Source organism: Balaenoptera borealis, assembly GCF_965194805.1.
Source record: "Balaenoptera borealis genome assembly, chromosome: 16".
In the NCBI taxonomy this organism is placed as follows: domain Eukaryota; kingdom Metazoa; phylum Chordata; class Mammalia; order Artiodactyla; family Balaenopteridae; genus Balaenoptera; species Balaenoptera borealis.
This window is the reverse complement of record NC_138872.1, coordinates 37,518,577-37,543,080: the sequence shown is the minus strand read 5'-3', so window position 1 is coordinate 37,543,080 and position 24,504 is coordinate 37,518,577. Positions and strand designations below refer to the sequence as shown.

The following is a 24,504-nucleotide window of genomic DNA, read 5'->3' as shown; positions in this document are numbered from 1 at the left end:
GCTTGTATTAGAAACTTCCTTAAGTATATCCTGTGGAATCGCGTGAGTCTTGTGATAATCTCCAATTATCCAACCTTGTGTAATTGTCACATATGTATTTTGTGATTATTCTATTAAAATATGTCTCTCTTACCAACTGAAAGCTCCAGGAAGGCAGAGGTCATGCCTGATTTTGCATTTCATCTTCTCCTGACATGCCATAGTGCTTGATACATGGTAAATTAAGATCCAACCAGGGAAGCAGAAACCATTCTGAGTTCTCACAGAAGGGAAGTTAATGCAAAGATTTGGTGGCACAGGTGATAGAAGAGGCCGAGGAGTCAACCAGGACACTGTGAGGTGGCCCAGATATTTACAAAAAAAAGGAAGCTGGTACCATCCCTAGGCTAGAGGGACAGAGGGAGGAGGTGGTGCCACCAGAGCTCAGAGGCCAGGGTCACATAGTGGAAGCTGGAACCAGGGCAGGATATTCAGGTGGGAACTGGAGCTATGGGGGAGACAGACACAGCTACTGCCTGGGATGCAGCCTGAGGCAAAGAGGGAAAAGGAGAACTAGCCTGGCTTCTCTTCTCCTTCCTTTCCACTCCTTTCTCTTACCAGTGTCCCAATCCAGCTGGAGGCCAGATGACACCGAAACAATCTGGCTAGGTCACAATCCAGGGGGGCACCACAGGGGAAGAGAAAGGAGCAGCTCCAGGATTATCATTGTCAGTGCTCAATAAATATACACTGAATGAATGAATAAAACCAAACTGTGTGCAGAACAAGCATTGCTGGTTGATTCAAAATTTTATTGCTACCAGCCTTGAAGGGTCTAAATTTATAACAAAAATGCATGTGTGACATAGACCCGAGGTCCCTACCCAGGGGAGAATCTGGAGAGACACAGTCAGTCGGCCTGGCTGTTGTCACTTAGTGATAAGTCTGTTGCTGATCAATCCTCCTCCTGGTTGACTCTATCTTTAGCTGTGCAACTGACCTCGGAGACACAGCAGTGAGCAGTCCCGAAGAGAGATCTTATTTCCCTGCCCAGGAATTGAACCTGTGGGTAGCCTGGATGAAAACCAGGAATTCTAACCGCCAGACCACCAGGGGCTAGAGGCTAGGAACAAAGTGGCCCTGGCTCTTTCCCCCGTTTGAAAGCAAGAATGTGTCAAGGAGGCAAAAACTGTAAAAACAGGCACAAAGTTTATTATGAGACGCAGCACAATATATGGGAGAGCACACAGAGAAGCATTTTGTTTATTTAAGACAGAAGCAAGGCAGAAATACACACCCAGAGAGAAAGGGTTTGGGCATCCTCCCTAATGAGAAGGAGTGCAGTAAAGAGGTGATTTAAATCTCTTATATAGGACAGTCTTTCTGAGTCTTTGTTTACATTTGGTCAATTATCTCATTTCTTTTTTCGCACCTGACTGGTCCTAGGACCCTCCCCAAGATGCATGCGCAACTTTTTGCTAAGATGGATCCCAACACAGAGGGCTGTGGGTGCATGTCCACACTGATTATGACGTGGGGCCCCCTTCCTTTTTGACCCCCAAGGAGCCTTCCTGCGCATGTGCAGACAGGGAAGTCTTCCTTGATCTCAGGGACGGGCACCTTATCTCTTTACTTTAGCAGAGCTCAGCTTCTGCCATTAGCTTTGTCCTTGAAGTGTCTGGGTCAGAACAAAGCTTCAATTTCACTCCACTTGACAAACACCAGCTGTCCGGCCCAGGGGCCCATCTACCTCCTACCTCACAACATATTGCTTTAGCTTGGGATGAATTACTGATAAATATTTATCAGTAATCCTTTGCCTATTGGTCATTTCATTTGTTCTGTGTTGATTTCAGTATTTACTTTTTATGAGGTGAGGGAATACTTATTTTACTTCCAACTCTCTTAGGAGGGGACCACACTGGAGCCTGCGTGTCCCAGTAACAGAGAGCATAATAATCTCCCAAATGTAAAGAAATACATGGATATTTCAAATCATCTTGTAAAAAATGAAACCTATGGAAATTAAATCATCTTTTGTGTATTAGTTCTTCTTCAAAGTCTTACTATTTGCTGAAGATAAAAAGGAAAGGCCATTATTCTAAATTCTGAATAAAACACATACACCACACAATACTCAACTATTTATCTAGGATAAAAAAAATCTCCAGTGACTTCCAGAATGTTAACAGAATATTCAGTTATTCCTTATTGCCCAGATAAAATTCATGATATAGTAACAATTACCTAAGGATCCAAGAATGTTGGCATGAGTTTATTTGATCTGCACAAATGCCCCATCTACCTTCATTTGTAAATTTCCCCCAGGATCCATTGTTAAATAAACACAATTTCAGGAAAAAATATACCCTATACAAATATTTGGAAAATAATAATGCAGTACAGATGACTATTTACTTCACATTTATGCCTGTTTGTAGAAGCCATCTGAATTCTCCCTTCTCTCTTTTCATACTACCTTCCTTAAAAACAGACTATAGGCTGAGTGGTTCTCTTGGGCACCTTCATGCTACAGAGTGAATTTGCTAAGTTGTGAATTTAATAAAAATTGCTAAGCTAACTGCACTGGATCTGATTCATTTGTACCAATTAGACATGACCTACCCTGAGCAAGAGGTTGAACATGTCTCTCCTGTTTAAAATTTTCAGTGATTGATAATGCTCAATTCAAGTTTGAAGAAACAGATGCTGCCAGTGGGATTTGTGAATTGCTTTCTCCTTTTAAGTAGCTGCTGAATTGGTTCTCATTGCTGTTCTTTCTTGTTCTTTGTAATTAAGAATAATTTAGACAAGTTTGGAAGTTTGTAAAAGTTACATTCTTTTTAAGAAGAAAGCATGTTATACAAAATGAACCTCAAGGCATCACCACCTAAAACTTTGCACACAAAACATGTCATTTGTACCAGATGCTACAGTGCTACACATTTCCATTAACAGCTGGAGTAGCCACTGCTCAGCTGCTGAGGTTGGTGGTTGCTTTGGGCTCAGAGTTACCTTCACCTCTGGAGGATTGCCCTTGGCTGATGGGAGTCACCTTGTAAGTGAGCAAGGTGAAAAACTTGAAATTTCTAACAGCCAACCTCCTTCCTTCTGAGCAGGGCAACCTCTGTGCTACAATTCATCCTCCAGAGCTGATTCCCCATGGAATCAGGCTGGGGTTAACTTTCTCTTTCTTAGGTCCTCCTCCTGCTTTATTCTGCTTCCATCATCCCTTACAAGTTTCTCCTGGGAACACTGCCTCAATAAAATACTTACACAAGAGTCTCCATCTCCCTATTTCTAGGGAGCTCAACCTAAGACACTATTTTCATTACCTAACTATTTAAACTCTATAAGAAATTGGTTAGGCTCTGCAGACCAAAAAAAAAAAAAAAGTGAACATTTGTTTCACTATCCACTAGAATGACTATGACTAAGGATTAGTAACTATTTCCATAGCAAATGCATACTGTTCATCTTTCTCTGACGATCAAAAGCTACATAAAATGTCTACAGGTTTAAATCACTTCAACTGACAGTCTGAAAGTGATCCTTTATACTCTTCTGATTGTCTAGGTCTGGGTCCTCATCCCTGTGCCTCCTTTTGGTTTACTTCGCAGCCCGAGACTGAAAGAAGTTTAAAAACAAATCACTTATGGAGCACGGACTATGCAAAGGCACAAAACTAGAAACCTTATAGATGTTATTCCATTTGATTTTCATGACAGTTTATTAAGGGGCATATTATTATCCCTACTTTATAGAGGATGAAATTGAGACTCAGAGACAATTTACAACTTGATCCATAGATGTGTAGCTGGTAAATTGCAGAGTGAGGATTCAAATCTACTGACTACAAAACCACACGTTTAACCCGCTCACCCAAGTGTTCATTTAAAGATCAGTATAGAGGAGGGTATAGAGAAGAGTATTTCCTTCTCAAGTTCAGCTCCTGTATATACATTCCTATAGCACACACTGTTGGTGCCCACCCAGAGCCCTGGGGTTCCTTTTCCCATATGGCGCACCCACCCATGCAGCAAGCTGCTGCATGCTTTCCAGCCAGTAGTTCCCAACATGACCCAATTCACTGAATTGCCCTTGAGCACTGGAATAGCCTTACTGGTACCCTCTCTAGGCTGTAGTCTGTAACTGATTGACCTGGGAATCCAGAAGCCCAGAGCCTTTGCCTGGTGCTCCACAGCTCCCCACAGGTTGGATGGAAGCTGGGGTTTCATCAGAAAGCTCCCCTGTGCTTGGCTTCTTTTCCCTTCCCTGGCCTGCTTCCCTCACCTGGTCTCCCTGGGACCGTTTCCTTAACACATCACTTGCACCTGACTTCTTGGCTCAGTGTCTCCCTCTGAGAGAATCTTAACTAAGTCAATACATATAAGGGAATAAAAGAGGCAAATACTAATAAAATCACTTTGGTATGCTGGACTTCTGGGTTGACTTGTATTTTTTTCTTCTGTTGTTTGTTTTTTATTGTAAATTAATACATATTCAATGTAAAAAATAAAACAGATGAGGCAAAATAAGATAATAACAGTCAATTCATAATTCTAAAATCCACAAAAATTACTATTTATGTGTGTTGCATATCTACAAGTCTGAAATTACTATTCATACTATTTATAATATTTTTTAACTTAACATTTTTAAGTTTGACAGACTGCCTTTTTATGCCAGTAAAATGTCCTCTACAAAATATTTTTTATGCTTATATAGGATTCTGTACAATAATTTTGTGGGAGGGGGTCAAGCTCCCAGGTGATGTTGATGCTGTTGATCGATGGACCACTCTTTGAATAGCACTGATGGCCTTGTGGGGCATCAAAGAACTTTGGCTTTGCTCTGTTTGAGTTTAGAGTTAAACTCAAAATAAACTTAGTCACTTGAATGTCCCCTCACACAATTCTCATTCAAGCATGTTGTTCAGTCATTCAAATGAATATAAACACTTCATATATACGAGAGAGAATAGAATTTGACATTAACGCTTTCTCTCAGTTTATGTTGCAGATGGTTGAGGGTGATCACAGAACAGCACTATCTAAGAAACTGGCATTGAGAATGTGTTGTATTCACCAGGTGATAGCAGAGAATTGTAGCCTCTGAAAATCTACCATTGCAGACTCATTTTCCTTGTTCCTGAATGAAACCATGGATAGTCATCTTCCCTCACATTCAAGAAATAAAGAGTCCTCTAGTTACTTAAGGAAACAAAATGTCTTGTCCTCAGGAGCTAGCTTGAAGGAGCTTCCACTGGCCAAATCAGGAACAATTTGAGCACCAAAATATATAATGATAGTAAAGGATTATAACCCATTAAGCAAAAAAGAAAACCGTGAGTCCATACTGATTACATAACCAATACACAAATTAATGGTGAAGAAGAGAAAGCGCTGACCAACAATACAAAGCCAATTAAGAAATGTAGAAAGAATGATGAGATTAGAAAATAATTTTATGGCAACCATCACTGTAATAATTTTTTCAGGCAAAAGTCATCCATGAGTGTTAAAATTAGAGGGTGAAAGTCATGGGAGTAACAGGAAATTTACGTAGTTTCAAAGGATATATCCATGAGATTCTTATTAAGTACAAAAAGAAAAAGAGTAACTTTACAGAGGAGAAACCAGGTAGATACCACTTTTAATCAAGGGACGAAAGTTGACAAAGTTTACATCCCATATCAACATCATGTGCCTCCTGATATGATGTACTGAAAAGGGCACGCTATCATGTCTGTGGTATTCCTGCCTAAGATGCATCACCTGAATCTATTCTTGAGTAAGACAAATCAGGCCCAATTAATGACCATTTTACAAAATAACTAGCCTGTCTTCTAATATACCAATGCCATAAAAAAACAAAAACAATATCTAATCCATATCACTTATGATGTGTGAGAAGAAAACTGCTTTCTTAATGGATTACAAATGACTTCTCTTCCCTAATATCAAATTGTTTTCACCCATTTCCACTAAAATGGTATCTTTAACAAACATAATGGTGTAAATCTTGTAAATTCTTTGACAATGACACTATGCTTATAACAAAAAATGCCATTTATTCTACTACATTCTTGAGGAAGATTGGGGGATTTATGCAGAATAACGTGCAATTCATTGCAAAATAAAGCACACCTTCTCTAGACAGCTCAGAATATTTATAACTATTAAAGCAAAAACAAATATTTGGTTACTTGTGGATTGTTTTGGCTTTAATGGAAATATCTATTTTCTCCAACGTTTGGTCCCTGGGCCTCAAAATGTTTATCCCAAGAAGCAACTGCTGTGATTTAGGTCTTGAAGGCAGCTTTCAATGCTTGCGCTTTCTCTGTGATGTGCTTCTGAAAGGGCATCATGAAGTCATCAAAATCTACCTCGTACGAGAACCGCTCCCGCTGCAGTTCCCTCTTCCTGATCAGCTCTGCTGTCGTGGCTTTGGGACTCCAGGTCTTAAATAACCACATCCAGAGCAGGTGTGAGTATGACGGCCAATAAACATGCCAATATCCAGACAATCTTCAAGATGGTTAATTTAAAACTATCAAATTTATTTCTAAATCTATTTTAACTTTTATCTCTTACACAACATTTTTGGTTATGTGGGCATCGCTGTTTCTGATGGTGACTATTTGGACAACTGAAATGCTCTTCAGTTACCTCTCTGATGACCCTCAGGCCAGCTGCTGATCATTTTTAGGATGTCAAAACCAGGAAGCAATGGAGTTAATAGATAGTTTGGGTTTACTGCCTTTATGTCTTATGAGGAAGTCAAAATTATTTTCATAGTAGAGGGCAGAAGGAGCTGGTGGTCTCTTATTCAGCATAGCTTGATGCACATTGTCAAGACCACTCTTATTCTCCAAAGACATCTTCACCTTTTTAATTGTAGATGTTTAAGGAAGCCACTGAATAAATCCAGTCTTGATTAGTATGAAACTCCCAAGTGAGATGGTGATAGTGTGTAAAAAGAGGAACGGTTGGGCTCTAAGGAGTACCCAGAGAAAGTATCTATAGAACTCGGTGACTACATGGCTATAAGGAATGGCACTAACTGAAGACTTCAATTGTTCAAGGAAAATTAAAATGTTAATACAGAAAATAGTAATACCAGATATTGGAAGCTATACAAGTTGGACTTACTTAGTCAGAAGTAGTAGGACCTAGAAAAAGGACACCTCCAAATAATAACTATAAAAGATAAGGACATTTGTTTGGGTGCTCTGCATAAAAAGTATTTGAAAAATGACATCATGAGTTTATACCATGTTATGATCTTTCTAAAGTACTTACCCTCTGTGGAATAAATGTGATATCCACTTTCTTTGTATAACCACTGGTAATCAATGAATTGAGGTAAACCACATTATCCTTATGCATCTTCTTTTTCTCCACTATGGTTGGTACAGTATACATTGATGAAAGTGGCTCCTGGAAACAAGACCAAGATAAAACTATCAATTGCAAAAACCTATATATACTTCCTAACATTATTTGTTGTTCTGCATCTTACTCTGAAGCCAGAAAAAACTAAAAATGCTACTATACAAATTATAATTTGAAATGAAATAGAATATTATTATAATTTTGGGTGGGGAGAGATCATTCGTTTGCCTCGTTTAACTTTATTTAATTAGTATTAGTGACAGATCACAAAAGTCTTTCAGATATCCATCCTTGATCTGTGGCCATTATTAATCAGAAGGATGTATTCCTACCAAAATGATAATGTTGCATGTGTTAGGAGCTTCAGTTGATCAATCCTCCTTCACCTCTGGCCATCCTTACTCTCTTCCTCCATGCTTATTACTCTCTATTGTCTGCCTATCATCCCTTCAACTCTATCTACTTCCTACCACCTACGTTTCTCTAACCCTTTCTAATTTGATAACATTAAAGCTTTTCCTTCCTGAATTTCATCCCTTATCCTGTGTCAGCCAAGAATCTCCAGGGATCCATCTGCTTCCCTAAAAGAAGCTTCCAGTCTAGAAATGTACTTAAAGTTTCCTGCTAATGAATGACAAAGTCTTGGTGTCTCAGAAATCCCCATAAACAACAACCTCAATCTTCTGCTGCTAATTTAGAGGCACCCAAACCATTCCAGATTACCAGGGACAATTTGACACCTTTAAAACCTTCTAGAGTTATTTTGCAGGATATCCAAGTTCCCCTGAACATATCCCTGGGTTCATAGTAATCATTAAAATTCTTTGGGAGTGGAGTGGTAAGGTGGGTAGTGAAAGATTATGAAACCAAAATGAAGGAAAATCATGCTTTACTTCATTTCTCATAAGGGTTACTCTTCTTCCCTTTTTGGGCCATCCCATCAAATCTGTATAATTCATGTCTGAGTGTATACATATCCAATACCAGTTCTTTTTCCAACATTCTAATGGTATTTGGTTGAACCAACTGGTTTTTAAGTGGATTCTGTTTGCAATTAGTACTTTTTAGGCTTTTCAGTAACAGGAAATTTCTTGCTAGATATTTCTTTAAAACTATTGCATAATGGTGCTGAAAACATGGACTGCATATTATTTGCCCATGTCCTGTAACAATATGTAAATGGTGCCGCAGCCCCACCAGTTACTAATGGGAGGTCAACTGCTTTTCATACCTCTTCTTTCTTAATCTCAGGGCCTTCAGTCTTCACTTTAAGCGGTGGCTTGCCTTTTGTTTTTTGATTTTCTGCTGGTTTTGGCAAGTTATCCAGCTTTTCCTTAATCAAACCAATTATTCTATAGTCAGCATAAGCCTTTGCAACATCCATGGCAGTATGCCCTGTTTAAAACATAAATTCAGAGTTTCATTAAACAGATTAATAATAAACCATGTAGCAAAATCTCAGCACATCAGCTCTAAGCATGCAGTACAAAGGTGATTACTGAAGCGAATGGTATGTATAAAGTCACAGAGCTGGATCAGATACTCTCTAAGGTGGCCCCAGCTCTAAAATCTCATCATTTAGAGTGCCATTTACCAGCAAAACCATTTCTTCTTGTTAATTATTTTGAGCATGTTTCTTTAAAAGTTGATAGGAAATAGTGGTAGATTACATTTTGAATATCTGAGTGCTGGTTCTCTTCCCACGTGCATACATTCCTTTGTGTGTGACAATTTTACATTGTCCTCCCCTGCCCATGATGGAAGGAGGTGTATTCAAAAAGGCCTGGGTCTTTATTCCCGTCTTGCCCCTAGGTTCTTCATGACCTTTTTTTTTTTTTCTTAGATTCCATATATATGTGTTAGCATACAGTATTTGTCAGGAATAAAGACACAGACCTACTAGAGAATGGACTTGAGGATATGGGGAGGGGGAAGGGTAAGATGTGACAAAGTGAGAGAGTGGCATGGACACATATACACTACCAAATGTAAAATAGATAGCTAGAGGGAAGCAGCCGCATAGCACAGGGAGATCAACTCAGTGCTTTGTGACCACCTAGGGGGGTGGGATGGGGAGGGTGGGTGGGAGGGAGAGGCAAGAGGGAAGAGATATGGGAACATATGTATATGTATAACTGATTCACTTTGTTATAAAGCAGAAACTAACACACATTGTAAAGCAATTATACTCCAATAAAGATGTTAAAAAAAAAAGAAAAAAAAAAAGGCCTGGGAAGCTGGAGGTCGCAAGTGCTCTGTGCAGATGGCTGGGTATTATGACACCTGTAACGTCCTCAGGCAGACCTAACAATATTACCTGTGACTCAGAGGCAGCCTGAAGCAGCCAGGGATACTAAAGCTCCTTCAGATCAAAAGGAACCAATGGGTTCCACTCTAAGAAAATAACACCTCCACGTATTCACACGGGATATTTATGACATAAAGTAGGCTTCCCATTTACTTTCTAGAAAGAGCCTCAATTCAGGAATGATTTGTCCAGCTTTAGAAGGAATCCAAAGTCTACAGAGGCTTCAAACTATGCCAATTATTAGGAATTGACTGTTAAGACAGAGTGATGACTCATGATGTGATCTGCAGACTGGTGTCAGTCTACAAACTAATGGTTATGCAGTCACAGTGAAATAAATACAGGGATTAAGAGAAAATGTTTAGAAATTTTTGTAGCAACTTTATGTCATTTGAATCCAATGGTAAAAAAAAGTTTGGACTTGTATTTTATGGGGTTTTTCCTCTTCATTTTTCTAGTAAATCATTTTTCATTGTATTTTGCAAAAGACTCCGTCCACAATGGATTGCCAACATAAATAACTGGTTCTTTTACACCAATGATTTGAGAAGCACTGTGTATACGATAAAGTTCCATAACATTTAACTCAGGTTTGTTTTTGCAGCAGTGACTCAAGGGAAAATGTGGTCCTACAAGAATAGATTTAAACGGGTTTGGAATCTAACATAAATCCTCCTTTTCTAACTCTTATCACCCATAATGAGAACACATACCTTTTCTATTCTCCAGCTGGAATTTAGCACCAATGTCAAGTAGGTATTTTACAGTATCCAGTCTACAACTCTCAATGGCTCTACTTAAGGGAGTTGAGTTGTTGATTGAAAGGGCATCTACCACAGCTCCAGATTTAACAAGAAGCTCAACAATATCCTGTTGGCCGGCATGGCATGCAAAATGAAGCGGAGTCCACAGAAAATTATCTGTTGCATTGACGTTAGCCCTGTAAAATGAGGTAGATGCATGAGCTAAAAATATGGGTTATTCCAAGCACTGGAAGCTAAAAATGCTAAGGAAGATTTCATAGTTTTATCAGGTTTTTCAACTGTAAACCAAGGAAGGTTTGGGTCAAGTTAAATTCTGTGCCATAATTTTTCTTGACCTGTGTTCTTCATTATATAACAGTCTTAACTTTGTGTATATATACATTTTGTTTAGTTTAAAAGGTGCTTAGATCCTAAGGGTTACAATTTTAACCCTTAGATCCTTAGGTTACAATTGTAACCTAAGGGTTACAATTTTGCATCATTAAAATCAGGGAAAAACTGGATCCAATGAAAGATCAAAGCTAACAGGAAACAGAAAAGTTATATTATTTCATTTTGTATCTACTTTCTCTGTATGTTATGAATTTTTAAATGGACCTTCATTATTAAAATTTTAAGCATTACAATGTATCAAAATCTTGTATCAAAAAATGATACAAATGAACTTATTTACAAAAGAGAAACAGACTCATAGACATCCAAAACAAACTTGTGGTTGCCAAAGGGGAAAGGTGAGGGGGTGGTATAAACTGGGAGTTTGTGATTAACATATACACACTACTATATTTAAAATAAATAATGAACAAGAACCTACTGTATAGCACAGGGAACTCTACTCAATATTCTGTAATAATCTATATGTGAAAAGAATCTGAAAAAGAATGGATATGTATACGTATAACTGAATCACTTTGCTATACACCTGAAACTAGCACAACATTTTAAATCAACTATACTCCAATATAAAATTAAAATTAAATGAAAAAAGAAAATTAATTCTTTTGATTTTATTGAAAGCAATCTATCATTCAGAAACTATGAAAATATAAAATAAAATTTTAGTCCTATTTAAAAATTCTCTGCCCAACACTTCACATTGTCATTAGTTGCTTTATACTCCCTCTCTATAATAAACACATTTAAATCCTTCTTTGAAGCTAAACATTATAGTAATAATAACAATAATACCTTTTATCAAGCCTGCAATTACTGGGCTACTAAGTGCTTTACATATTTTAACTCATTTAATCTTCAACAAATCATGTGAGCTGAATTCCATTAGAACCCCATTAAAAAAATGAGAAAACTGAGGCACAAAAAGGTTAAGAAAGTTACCCCAGGTTATCCAGCAATGGTAAAAAGAAGGACTTAAACCTGAGAAATTGCTTTAGATTAAAAAGTTAAACTAAATGTCATGCTTTGTTATTTTAAAGATATTTACAAATGAACCAAGGAAAAGGGAATGAAACGTGCTTAGTCATTATGGCTACCATCAAATTGCTTGAATTTGTTGGGATCCCCTCCAACAAAAAAAAGAAAGAAGGAAAGAAAAAAGAGACATTTAAAAATGACTCCATGTAAAGTGAGTACGTTGTAGAGATCTGCTCTACAATATTATAATCACTATAGTGATTATAGTTAGCAATATTGTACCCTACACTTAAAATTTAAGAGGGTAGATCTCACGCTATCTGCTCTTACCACAATAAAAACAATTGTTTTTAATTTAAAATAAAATAAAAAGTAACTCCACATCATCTAGGTAAAGCTCTGAGACCAAATTAAATTGTCTTGGGAGGCCAGGGATACCCAATCAGAAAGTTTTGTCTACCCTCAGAGAGAAAACTTCTTGGTCTTCACTTTGTGCATAGCTGTTATTGGCAAACGGTCTTTGCATACACACACTCCTATGCTCCATTAGCCTGGTTCCTGGTATAAGATCTATTTGTGATCTGGACTTCAGGAATGAAGCCCTTTCTTGTACTACTTAAATTCTGTAGCTGAATGTGTCTTAGCCTTCCTTGAAATGTGAAGGCTCCCAAAAATCTAAATTTCACTCAACCAAAAGGCATACCCTTTTTCAAGAAGAAACTTGACCGCATCTATGTTTCCACTGGCACATGCAGTCATTAGGGGTGTCTTGTAATAATTATCCTTCATATCCACAGGTATTCCTGATTCAAACGCCTTTTTCAGAGATGCTAGGTCTCCCACCTTGGTGATAAAATTAATGTTTGAAAAGACCTTCCCTGGATCATCAATGTACCAAGCAGAGTCATCCTGAATGGGATGTTCGGGTGGATGATCTCGGTTAAAGCGATTGCAATCAGTTACATGCTTGTAGGTTTCAATCATGTAACAAGGCGGCCCACCTTCGCTCCGGCGTGGAAACACGTGGTCAGGGATGATGCAGATTGGGAGGGGTAAAACAAACTTGCCTTTTTTGGCTTTTTTGGACATTCCTTTTTTAGTTTTCTTAGGCCCATAGGATCCCAGGACATAAGACTTGCTTAAGTATTTGGTTCCTTTAAAGAAATCGTTTATGTTGACCCCTCCGCCCCGGACTTTTTCGTGAAGTTGAGCTATGGTAGCTATCTGTTCTGAGCTCATAAAATCTTGCCTCTCCTCCAGCACCAGCACAAAGTCTTCCTTGGTGACTGTCCCATCGCCCCTGTCCACAAACGAAAGGGCTTCCCTAAGGAAAGTCTCATGTTCTATGGACCAATCGTGAAGTTTCAGGTACAATCGTGGATTCGGATTTTTGGCTCCTGGTCTGGCCAGTTTATTAGCGATTCGCTCCGCCCGCCGTATTTCTTTGCTGGCTGCTTTAAAGCCGCCTTCCTTAGCCAAGGCCCTGGGCGTTTTATGCTCCAAATTCTTCCATTTCAGATCACATCCTAAAACAGGAAGCATCATGATTATGAATGGTGTCAAGGCATCTGCAAAACTCCACAAATGACACGCATCCAACGGTTTTTTAAATTTCTAGTGATTAATCAAAAGTTGCTCCCCAAATTACTTGTATATAGAGGTAAGCACATTTAGCTATTATAACTACAAAATTAAGCTGATTTTTTTTTCTGTGAGCTTTACTTTGGTGAATTCTGAGGGAGATATGTTTCCAATTGATAGTATCTTTTCCCAAAGGATTAGGACATTAATCCCTATAGATATTTGAAACAAATATCATATTGGGATACTTGCTAAGGAGGCTTCCTGACTAGCGGGAAAGAGTAAGGGTGACATTTGAATTTGGAAGGAAGCTGGATTCAAACAGCTTAAATAGGACTTTAGGAACTCAGGATGCTAACTGACACTTGCTTCTTTTGAACGATTATGACTAAATCTGTGTAAAATGTTAAACTATGCTTTAACTGTATTCTCCATGAAGTTAATGTAATTTATATTGACCTGCTGTTTTGCAGTAAGGTCATGTGAACAGCCTAACAGAGGAAAAAGTAATTTGTTCATCAAACCTGAAAGAATTCCAGCATAAGAACTGTGCAATTAGGCATTAAAATCCATTTTCCTTTTTGGACCCTTACTTAAAATGATGGGACCAACATTATATGTAAGCATTCTCCAAATAAATAAACTTTTCTGAATGCATCAAGGCATCCACTTAGTGCTATCAAGAAGGCTGTGTTGTCTGTAATAAGTGTCTGGAGACACTAAAAACCCATTATAAGTCAGACTATGAAGATGCTCTTTCTAGTGTTTTGAATCTAGAAGACTCTTCTGTTGCTTTGCAAGCATCACATAATCAAAAAAGATTCTCTAGCATCAGTATCTCTAGCATCCAAAATGCAAAGGTGGCCGAATGCAAAAATAAAACACGCCCCTCCAACACTTTATAGTTTTATTCCTTATCAAAAAGAAAATTAATCACCAGTGTTTTTCAACATTAGCACTTCCTATGGCATTGTCAAAAATTAAAATTTTATATGAAGGCTGATAATTTTACTAGTGATAGAAAAACTCAAAAAGAGCATTGGAACAATAAAGATTCTAAAATTTTTATATTGGACAGTTTGAAGAATAGTGACTTATTGGGAAAGGGACCTGAGACTGGTCTCAACAGTATAATTCCACAGCATAATAATTCCATAGTATAATTCCATAGTCATCTTGAGTATGCTGTTTTTATTTAGTTTTTTCACTTATTCAGGGTGTCTGGGGGTTTATCTATATCTCCCAATCCGTTCCTATATTCATCCCAGCACTAAGGATCAAAGGGTTTTAAAGCGGCTTTATCTTGCCTTCTTCTGCTCCTAGTTTCCTCCCTGTTAGAAATTTTGTGTGGATAAAAGACTCCAACATCCCAGCTTAAAGATATGAAGGCATTTTCCTCTCCCTTTGATTTTGTCTCCTCTTTTATCATTAGTAAATAAAGATCCATTCATTCCCTTTGTGATTTATGTGCCTCTGTGGCTGAGATACTCAACTTTCAGCTGACTGTGCTGTCAAAAGGCCCAAGAGAAGGAGAACCCTGCACAGGGGCTTCAGGAGAACTATTCCAAACTCCCCTCCTCTCCCCTGGATCTGGCCTCACACCGCCTACAGGGAGTTGTAAATTACTCCAGGGACAAGATCAGGGACAAAAGAGGAGCATACTGAGGAAGGTAGTTTAATGTGGGAAAAGAATCCAGCCCTCACATTTAAGAATAAAAGAGACTACACCCAGTGAGTTTACTCAGAAATGAGCATTTCGTGACCAATGGTTTCTTGCTGCTCTGATTGCCTTAGATAAGCAATTGCCTGGTATGGAAATAGGTCACCCACATAGGATCTGGTGGTTGTACTTCCAAACATGCTACAGAACTCAGAATATTTTCAGACATTTATTTCAGAAACACAGCTTAGTCTTGTGAGCCGGCCAAGAGGATGAATCTTTTCTGCATCACCAGGCAAGGCCTTTGGCAAGCTCTGGCCCTTTACTTCTCAATTTGCTTTCTCTAACTTTATCCCAGGAGTACATAAATGGTAGAGTATATATTGGGGGATGTTTGTCCCAATAAGAAAGGAATCAGCATGTGAAAGTTGAAGAAGCTTGTCTCAATCTGGGCAGATCTTTAGTTTCTAGAAATACACAATGTTAAAAATGAAGTGTCAGAATAATCTGCTGATGGTGACAGATTTGAAAATAAGACTGATGAGACAGTTGATGAGGGCAAAAATTGCAGTTGATATATTTTCCTTTATCTGTTTTTTTTATTTTAGGGGAATGGGGAAAGAATGTGAGCTTTGTATAAGGTGAAAAAAGTCAAAGTGGATCAGTTATTACACCATTAGTTATGCAGGCACGTTAGTCTTATTTATAATGTTAGTGGTTACAGTATAGGCTCTCTAGGGTCCCAGTGACTTCAAAATTTCTGTTCCTCTGTAGAAGACAGGAAAATAAAAGCACTTTCTCTGCTCTATTATAGAGTTGTTGAACTTTAAGTTTCTGCCCATTTCTCATAAACTGGAAAAAAAAAAAAAAACCACGACCATAACATTCAGCAGAATGCAGTTCCCTCTCTAACAAAGAGTTAATAACTTTGAATGTACATTTAATTAGCATGTAATTAACACCAAATTGATCCAAATCTTTAAACTTAATTGGCTAATATTACTATTTTAAGGAATACATTAAGCTATACATAAAATAGTTTATATTCCTAAGTTAATAATTATTTGAAAGCTACAGAAAAATCTAAAATAATAAATATTATTTATATTTCAAATGTTCCATGAAATTTTTCATTTTATTTCACGTGTTTCTTCCCAAAATATTTCCCCCATAATTTAAAATTACCCAGAAATGTTATCTTTGCACTTGACATGATAGTACCTTTTTAAAAATAAAATAATTAAGAATGCAAACTAAAAGACATGGTGTCTAGTGTTTGTCATTTTTTAGATTGATATTTACATTTTTTAAATAGGAATTTAATAACTATAAGCATCTTAATAATTGGTTGACTCATAAACAATTCTCTTTAGATTTTTAATAATAACCTAAAAATACTTGAGAAATGAATTTTTATCACTTTCAAGGCCAGATTCATGATTTAACAGAAGGTAAATAAGAAAAAAGTTTAATTTTCTTTCTACATTTATGTGTGAGATAAGCAACTGACATTTGACAGGCAGAAATTCTCTGCTCATCTACAGTGTGGGAAAATTATAAATTCTTTAGGCATGAAATTGGTAGACCATTTTACCTCGCTGAGCTATATATTTACAGCAATCTGCAAAACCACCCATAGCAGCATAATGAAGTGGTGTGTTGCCATTCATTGCAATCAGCCCCATTTCTCCATCGTAGGCAAAGAGAAGCTTCAATATCTGCAAAATAAATAGTGGATATTGTAGAGGAATAGGAATGTACGTTTACTGAATGAAAACTGGGACCTAGACCTGTGCTATCCAGAGTGTCAATCTGAATTAAATTAAAATGAATTAAATAGAAAACAAATTTAAAAAATTCAGTTCCTTACTTCCACTAGCAATAGTTCAAGTACTCAAAAACCACGTGTGTAGTGAATTGTACCATATTGTACAGCACAGATACAGAACATTTCCATCACTGCCAGAAGTTCTATCAAACAACATTGATCTAGAGTCTAGAAAACTCTATACTCAGCTGGGGCACTACCGTTTTGAAATAAATTTAGGCAATTTTAGAAAGCATCAGACTATGGCAAGCATCATCAGGGGAGCAAATTCTTTACCAAACAGATGTGACTTCTACTGTGATATATACTTTTATTGCAGGGAAGAGACCCTATGACAAAAGTAAAGATAATTATGTTAAAACTCAGAAAAACTCAGTAAAGAAATTTTAGATATAATTCAGAATTTAAAAAAATAGAATAGCATTGATTTCTGTTTTGTTTCTGCAATATCACCTATGTACCTATGAGATATCCTTTGCTGATATATCAGATAATAAGAATAGTTAGAGTTAAAAATTTAGGTGAGTCATTAGATACCTCAAACATCAGGGAGATGAGTATATTGGCATTGTTCTCTCCACAATTAGATCATACTGTACTGTGAAAATTCTAATGTGTAATGGAGTCATAAAATAGAGTAATCCCAGTTGGCAAAACCTTTAAGTTGTCATAATTAAAAATATAGAAAAACATTATTAGCAATATTAAAAGAATAAATTAGCAAGCAGATAAAACCGAATAAAGAGCTAAAATATGTTTTGAAGGTTAATATTTGGTATAAAATATAGTTTTAGAATTATTTCAGAAAATCAAGATGATAACTCAGAAAAAATTCTATCAGTGTAACCTACATGATATTTTAAAATGTTGAGAAAAAGGAGAGAAGATTTTTAGCAACAAATTTTAAAGCAAAGAGTAGATTATTACGTCAAAAAAGCCTCCTTTGGCAGCAAAGTGTGCGGCGTGATGTCTGTCATTGTCAAATGCATTCACGTCACCTCCTCTTTCCAATATCCCTCGAACTACTTCTACCACTCCTTCTCTTGATGCTTCCATTAAAGCCGTGCGACCTGTGGACTGGATGTGAAACAGATCAGATGCTGTTTATCCCTGTCATGCTAAATAACATATTCCGTATAAATATGGTCTAAATCCATTTGGCCTCAGAGTCACACTGACACGTTCAGTTCTGTACAGTTTTATTGGTTTCACGTAACAAATAGGAAAAATGAAGCCAGTAAAATGGGTCAGTGTCCAAAATGTAGAATTCTAAAATCAGAGTCAAGGTCACACCAAAAGTCCCTGTAAGAACATCATGCTGCAAAATGCAGTTTCTTGCAAAGAAAGTAGAGCAATAAGGGAGAAAAGAGGATAAAACACATGCTAAAATTAGGCTATAGGTGTTTTCTAATGAGAAGAAGATCTATTTTTATTGTTGGGAAATGACAATTAAAATACAAGAAAACTCAAAATGATTAAGGGAAACAGCAGAACTACGTATTTTCTTTCGAAGAAGATAAATTTTTATTAGGCATCAGTAATATCTTTTCTATTTCCTATAATGATCTTTTAACATTATACATAATAAATACCAATTTTCCAAACATAATTAGGAAATAGATTGTAGAATCATGGCCATGCCATATAAAGATGATGAAAGTATATAATCTTAAAGTATTTTGAACAGAAATGAACAATGTAACCTAACAGGATAATTTTACAATATTCAAATGAAAAAAATACACTAATAGAGATGATTAGTGTATTGCAAATTTTTTATATAATTGAAAAAAGGAATATTTATAATCACAGGAATAGTCATACTGAGTTGACAGCATTTGGATTGGCTCCTTTTTCCAAAAATGTCAGGCACACATCTTTAACATCATGTGCTTCTTCGCAAGCTCTAAGGAATATTGGCTTTCCTTCATAGGTACAATTGTTGACATCTGCACCATGTTCCAAGGCAATCAGTGCACAGCGATAATGCCTCTTAGTAGGTAAAATGCAGTAAAACAAAATACCTGTAGAAAAATAGAATCCCCAAAGAATACTTAATTAGTAATCTCTCTATATTTGGATCAGATAGGAAGGAACAAAGAATAATTTAAAAATTCATAATTAACTAGCTGAAGGTGATAGAGCAAAGATGTTTATGCCTTGGTTTTCCCTCTGAAATCAACTGAAACACGAAGACAGAGATACCAGAAAAGAAACCCAACCTCTTATAAGAGCCAGAAAACAGTCATAACCAAAATGTGATAAGACTTTTTTTGGGAAGAATTTGAGTGCTGGGATGTGAGCTCTGGTTGACCCTGGGTATTTGGCATCCTGCAGTCTATACCCCAGTGTTCCTTCTTGGAATATGTAGGGGTGTGTGTGCCAGAGGACTATTGGTGGATCCCTGGATCCCCTCTGAAACTGCAGAGTGGCAAAGGAGATGGTACAGAATGATGAAATGTGCAGACCAGCCATGTTTATAGGAAGCAGGCTGTCTGTATAGTAGCAGTGAGAAGAAAAACTAGATGGCAAGGGGCTCTGACACTTTGGCAAATCATTTTGTTTACTGAAGAGAGAAAAATGCTAAATCCTCATACCCAGCACCTGTGACATACAGACCCTCAACATAACCCATGTCAAAAATGTACTACAGACCAGGGGTATTGTTTATATTCCCCTGGTAAGAAAGTCAGGTAAACAGCAGTCAAACTCCAAACTGACTTTGTAGTGACTTCACTCTAAAAAGAGGCTTCATTCAAAGAGGAACAATATCAACAAGAAACCAGCATGTGACCTATGAAAAAGATACTGAAAGAAAGGTAAGGAAAGAAACTTGATGGCAAACACTAGGCAAAAATTATATACTCAAAAAACTATACAACATGAAAATTATTGACTGACCCATTTCCATGATAACAAAGAAATTAAATATAATTTTTTCTGAAACAAAAGTGCAAAGCTAGACTGAACCTAAAATAAGTACTTCTAGGACAATAAAAGATAAATAGAAGGAAAAGATGAATTTGAGCAAGCAGAGCTTAAAAAAAGAAATGGTAGAGGAAAATATTGTAAAACCACTAAAGAAATGAAAGTGGTTCACATTGGAAGCAGGAAAAAGGAGAGCAGACATTGCCAAAACCATGGTCAGGGACATGGAAGAAAAACTTGAAAGAACTTGAAAGAAAAATGTAACTGATATGATGTAAGAGTTTAAATGTTCTAGAGAGGCAAAGAATATTTAACATGTATGTAATTGGTGTTCAAAAATAAAAGAACAAATGGAACAGAAAAAAATGGAGAGATATAATAGAAGAAAACTCTCTTGAAGGAAAAACCTAGATCTGACAGAGTATACTGAGTCTCAGGAAAAATTGATTAAGAACAATCCATAAGATGGTGCCTAGGTAAAGCTAGGTAAGAAAGTGTCCTGTGAGCATCCAGTTAAAAATTCAAGTCATTTCTAAAGAGGAAAAGTCAAGCTGGCTGCCAGACTTTGGCACAGCAACATTCAGTGCTAGAAAATAACCAAAGGAGCTCTACAATGTCATTTGGAAAAGAAAACAGGGAATTTTTAATACTCAGTCAAGCTATTGGTCATATATAAAAGTGATGGACATATAAGTTTAAAGATGCAAGAAATCAAAGGATATAAGCCCAAAGGAGTGAGCTAAACTACTTGATAACAAAAATGAGTCTAACAGGAGATCAACAGAGAATATGTGACTAAAAGACCCATGATAGATGCTGAATCCCTTCAACCATTGAACCAAAGTTCAATCACCTTAGGAATTCTAGATACAGAAAAGAATATTGTAATTCACAGTAATGTAGAAATAATAATGTAATTTAACAAAACTTGGAGGGAAGAGAGGGAAGGAGAGACAGTGTAAGCATTTGATTTTCTTTATCTTTTACTGCTGGAGTTTGAGATATTATTAAAAACAGATAAAGAGATAGATGTTTATTATTTAAAGGTATGAAAAGAATCACTGAAAGAACTAAAATGATTTTAATGTACTAAAATTAGGTACTGGAAGGGAGGTAAAGGAGGTGAGAGGAAGGGTTCTTGTACCAATCTCATCTTTCATAGAGAAATATTAATGAATACTGTTTAAAGTGCTAATTCAATAAACGGAGTTTTAAGTATATGTAAAGCTGTCCAGTTAGCCATTAAAAGAACCAAAAATATACCATTAATTTTAGAAAATGTGAGAAGGAAAATATACACACACAGCAAAACAAAACAAAGAACACATGGACTATAGAGGAAAATATTTTTATACATATTTGTGTATTTATATAAATTAAATATATTATGCTTTCATAATATAAAATAAGTGACAGTTCTGACGCCAAACCTATGGAGCATCTAGATAAATGTAAATTGGATAAACTCTACCATTAAAATAAAAATACAATTTATGTGAAAATCAAAACCAAAAGATATCTCATATAAACATGCATCTAAAATAAAGTTACTCAAACAGTTAAGAATAGAAAGATGGTCAAGGACATGGTTGAAAATATAAAATCAAAGACAGAGAAGTCATAGCAGGCAAGAGTGAACCAAAACAACAATAAACAATAACAACAACAAAATCTAGAAAATAGTACCAGATGAGGTTGAATTCATTACAAAGACCTTAAGGAACTTATGAAATGGCTATTTTATAATGATGGCATGTGCAACGCACAGTGAAAGTCTATCTATGCTGACTATTTAAGCCACAAAGGACACAAATCAATATTCCAAGATCGAAGCAAAAACAAAAGAGAAAAAAAAGTATACACAGTAGAACTAGCGTATTGCATTGAGGACTGGGGATGCATTCCTATAAATGGGAGAACCAATGGAATGGGTGTTACAAGGAACTAGTCCAGCTTTACCCTTAAAGAAAATAATTCCAGACACTGTAACTAATTTCCTAAGACAGCAAATAATTTTTTGGCTTAGAGTGCTACCTTCTCCATATTCTGCAAAATTGTTCAAAGAGAAAGTACAGGTTAGACCTAGAGTACGTCCCTCATCCTTCTAAAGCTCCAGTAAGTATTTTAACTGTTTAATTGTTTGCTCATCCTTTGGAAACAATGTGCGGTGAGCCAAATGTCAATCACTGGAAAATAGGATGTTAAGGGCAGAGAGACTACAGTGGAATAAAGCAAGGAGTTTGGCCAGTGCCAGCCTTTGAGCTGAGGGATGTGCAAGGTAAGCTAGGTTCAGTGATGGGAAGACAAGGCCCTCTGTGCAGTAGGCATACCATGAACCACAATCAAGGCTGGAGAGAGCAGTACTAACAAGGTCACATGTGAAACAAGATTTTGTATTTGTTTCAAGTTTCATTTTATATTTTTAATTCTTCCTATTTGATTTGTCAGGTTGTTTTTATCATACATTGGTCTTCCAGAACCTTGGTAGGTTTAATATTAATTTGAATGAGTATAGATAACCTCATGGCTGTTGCATTTGCTACAGATACTCATTTGACCTTGTTTCCAATTTTACCTTGATTGTTTACATTTTATAACTTTAGTTTTTTATGCTATAAAATGTCTCAAACTGCTTTCTTTGTGATTTGTATCTCTGTTTCAAACTCAAGAAGGTAAACTCTTTTTTGTTACCGTTCTTCTGAATGTACTGAAGTTTCCATGAAACTCCACGTATACAAGATGCCATTTAAAAAACTATCTCATGGTCAAATTAAATATGGAAAATGTCACTGGTTTTGGTCGGTCTGACAAATGTAAAATAAACATGTCTAAATTTGTTTTATCCGATGTTTCTCTAATAAATTTGGCAGCAGAATGAACCAATTTTGCATGTAGCACTTATCAACATCCCACTGATTCAGTGTCCCGTGACACACACTTTGGGAAATGATATTCTATAGAGCGTTGAGAGTTTTTTTTCAGAATAAAACATTTTAAAACACATTTGGCTCCCGAGTGCATCTGAAGAGTATTTTGTTATGTGGTGCCATTAAGTAATTAAATAATTCTTCCTTTTCTTTGTCCTCTCCTCTTGTTATAAGCAAATCACTTATCAAATACCATGTCCACAGAGAGTTACAAAAGCAGACTCTGCTCCTGTCAGAAAACATTAATTAAATTATAAAATGGGATTCATTTCTCTAATGTGGGACTGTTGTTAATGGCTTTGTACTTGAAACAACTCTTTGGAACAACTGATTAAATCTACCAATTTATATTAAGCCTGGTGGTAATTTTCTTAGTGATTTTCATGAGGCTGTGTCACCTCCTGCCAGAACCTTAAGTTATTTGGACAAGAAGCTCCCAGATCGTGGTCTTGAAATGGAATTTGGGAGGGGAAGAGTGAGAAAGTGGGGCTATCTCACCTAAATAATCATGGAAATGCCATATCTAAAATTTTAAGTCATATTTTCAAATGCACTTTTAAATGACACTAGAAAGTTGGAGTTTATGTCAGAATCCACCTTTGTCCCTCAACTTCCTAAATGCAACTACTTTCTACATTAGACTGCTCTTGAGAGCAAAACCTGTATCTAGTATTACCTGAGGTTCTAAAATGTAAAAAAGAAGAAATGCTCTCTTTCATCTTTAGCTCTAAATAAGACTTTATATTTTACAATGGGTGATTGTGATTATGGAAATATCAACGTGCATCATGTTGAAAGTTCTCCACGTTAAAAAAAAAAAAAAAAGCAAAAACAGAGTGACTAATTCTAATATTCTTTTTCAATGAGAAAGTTCTCAGAACTGGCTTCCCTAAGAAATACCTGCATCATTTTCAAATCATGGGGAGATAGTGTCCTTTGGTATAAGAGTGAGAATCTAGACTTTCACTCCCATGTACCATGAATAACTCACTTCTAAAGTTGGAAAGCAAAAAATGCATTTTATTGATTTCTGACTACAAAGTGAATTGCTGGATAGAATGCTGGGAGTTTTTACCTTTTCCTTCATTATCGACAATAGTCATATCGGCCTTTGCCTTGGCTAATATTTCCATGGACAATTCATGGCCCAGTTCTGCAGCCCTCATAGTCGGAGTACAGCCCATTCCATCTTGCACATCAGGGTGAGCACCGAGGCTCAGGAGAAAGCTGACCATATCGATGTCATTGGAAACTGAGGCTAAGTGCAGAGCACTGTTTCCATTGACGGGGTCTGTGAAGTTGATGAGTTCAGGGTATCCGAGCCTGGTCAGCTTCTCTATCTGCTTCTTGTCTTTGTTCCGAACACACTGGAGAACTTTGTAGATCTGCAGATTCTCAAGTCTTTTATCTGCTAAAGCCATATTTGACTAGCTTCTTGAAAATGCCTTCGTGGACCAAAACAAAAACTACAGCAACAAAAATCAAAGCAAAAACATAAAACTCAAAGTTAATTTTGCCTTCTTTACTTTGACTAAATAATAATATTTTAAGTCTTCTCTAAGAAGAGATGTTGTTTCTTATGAAATGTTATTACCATAATTTATTGCAACTAAGTCATGAAAGCAGAAATTACATATAATACAAAAATATTCAGCTAGCATAACGTTAAAATATTTCAAAACAAATCTTCCATCATAATTAACACTAGACTTGTTATACAGTTTTCTTATTATTTCATTTAACCTTCCCTCCTTGACACAG

General features: G+C 36.5%; 1 protein-coding gene across 1 annotated transcript; it reads right to left on the bottom strand.

Moving 5' to 3' along the window:
* Positions 1-1,169: 1,169 nt before the first annotated feature.
* On the bottom strand, positions 1,170-24,203 carry ANKEF1 (ankyrin repeat and EF-hand domain containing 1). Its single transcript, XM_082359255.1, has 9 exons — positions 23,819-24,203; positions 18,713-18,912; positions 17,816-17,965; positions 16,655-16,778; positions 12,523-13,345; positions 10,398-10,624; positions 8,608-8,771; positions 7,284-7,421; positions 1,170-6,442 (listed from the first exon to the last, which is right to left on the bottom strand). The coding sequence occupies exons 1-9, from the start codon at positions 24,162-24,164 to the stop codon at positions 6,284-6,286; spliced, it is 2,331 nt and encodes a 776-aa protein (XP_082215381.1). The 5' UTR covers positions 24,165-24,203; the 3' UTR covers positions 1,170-6,283.
* Positions 24,204-24,504: the final 301 nt, after the last annotated feature.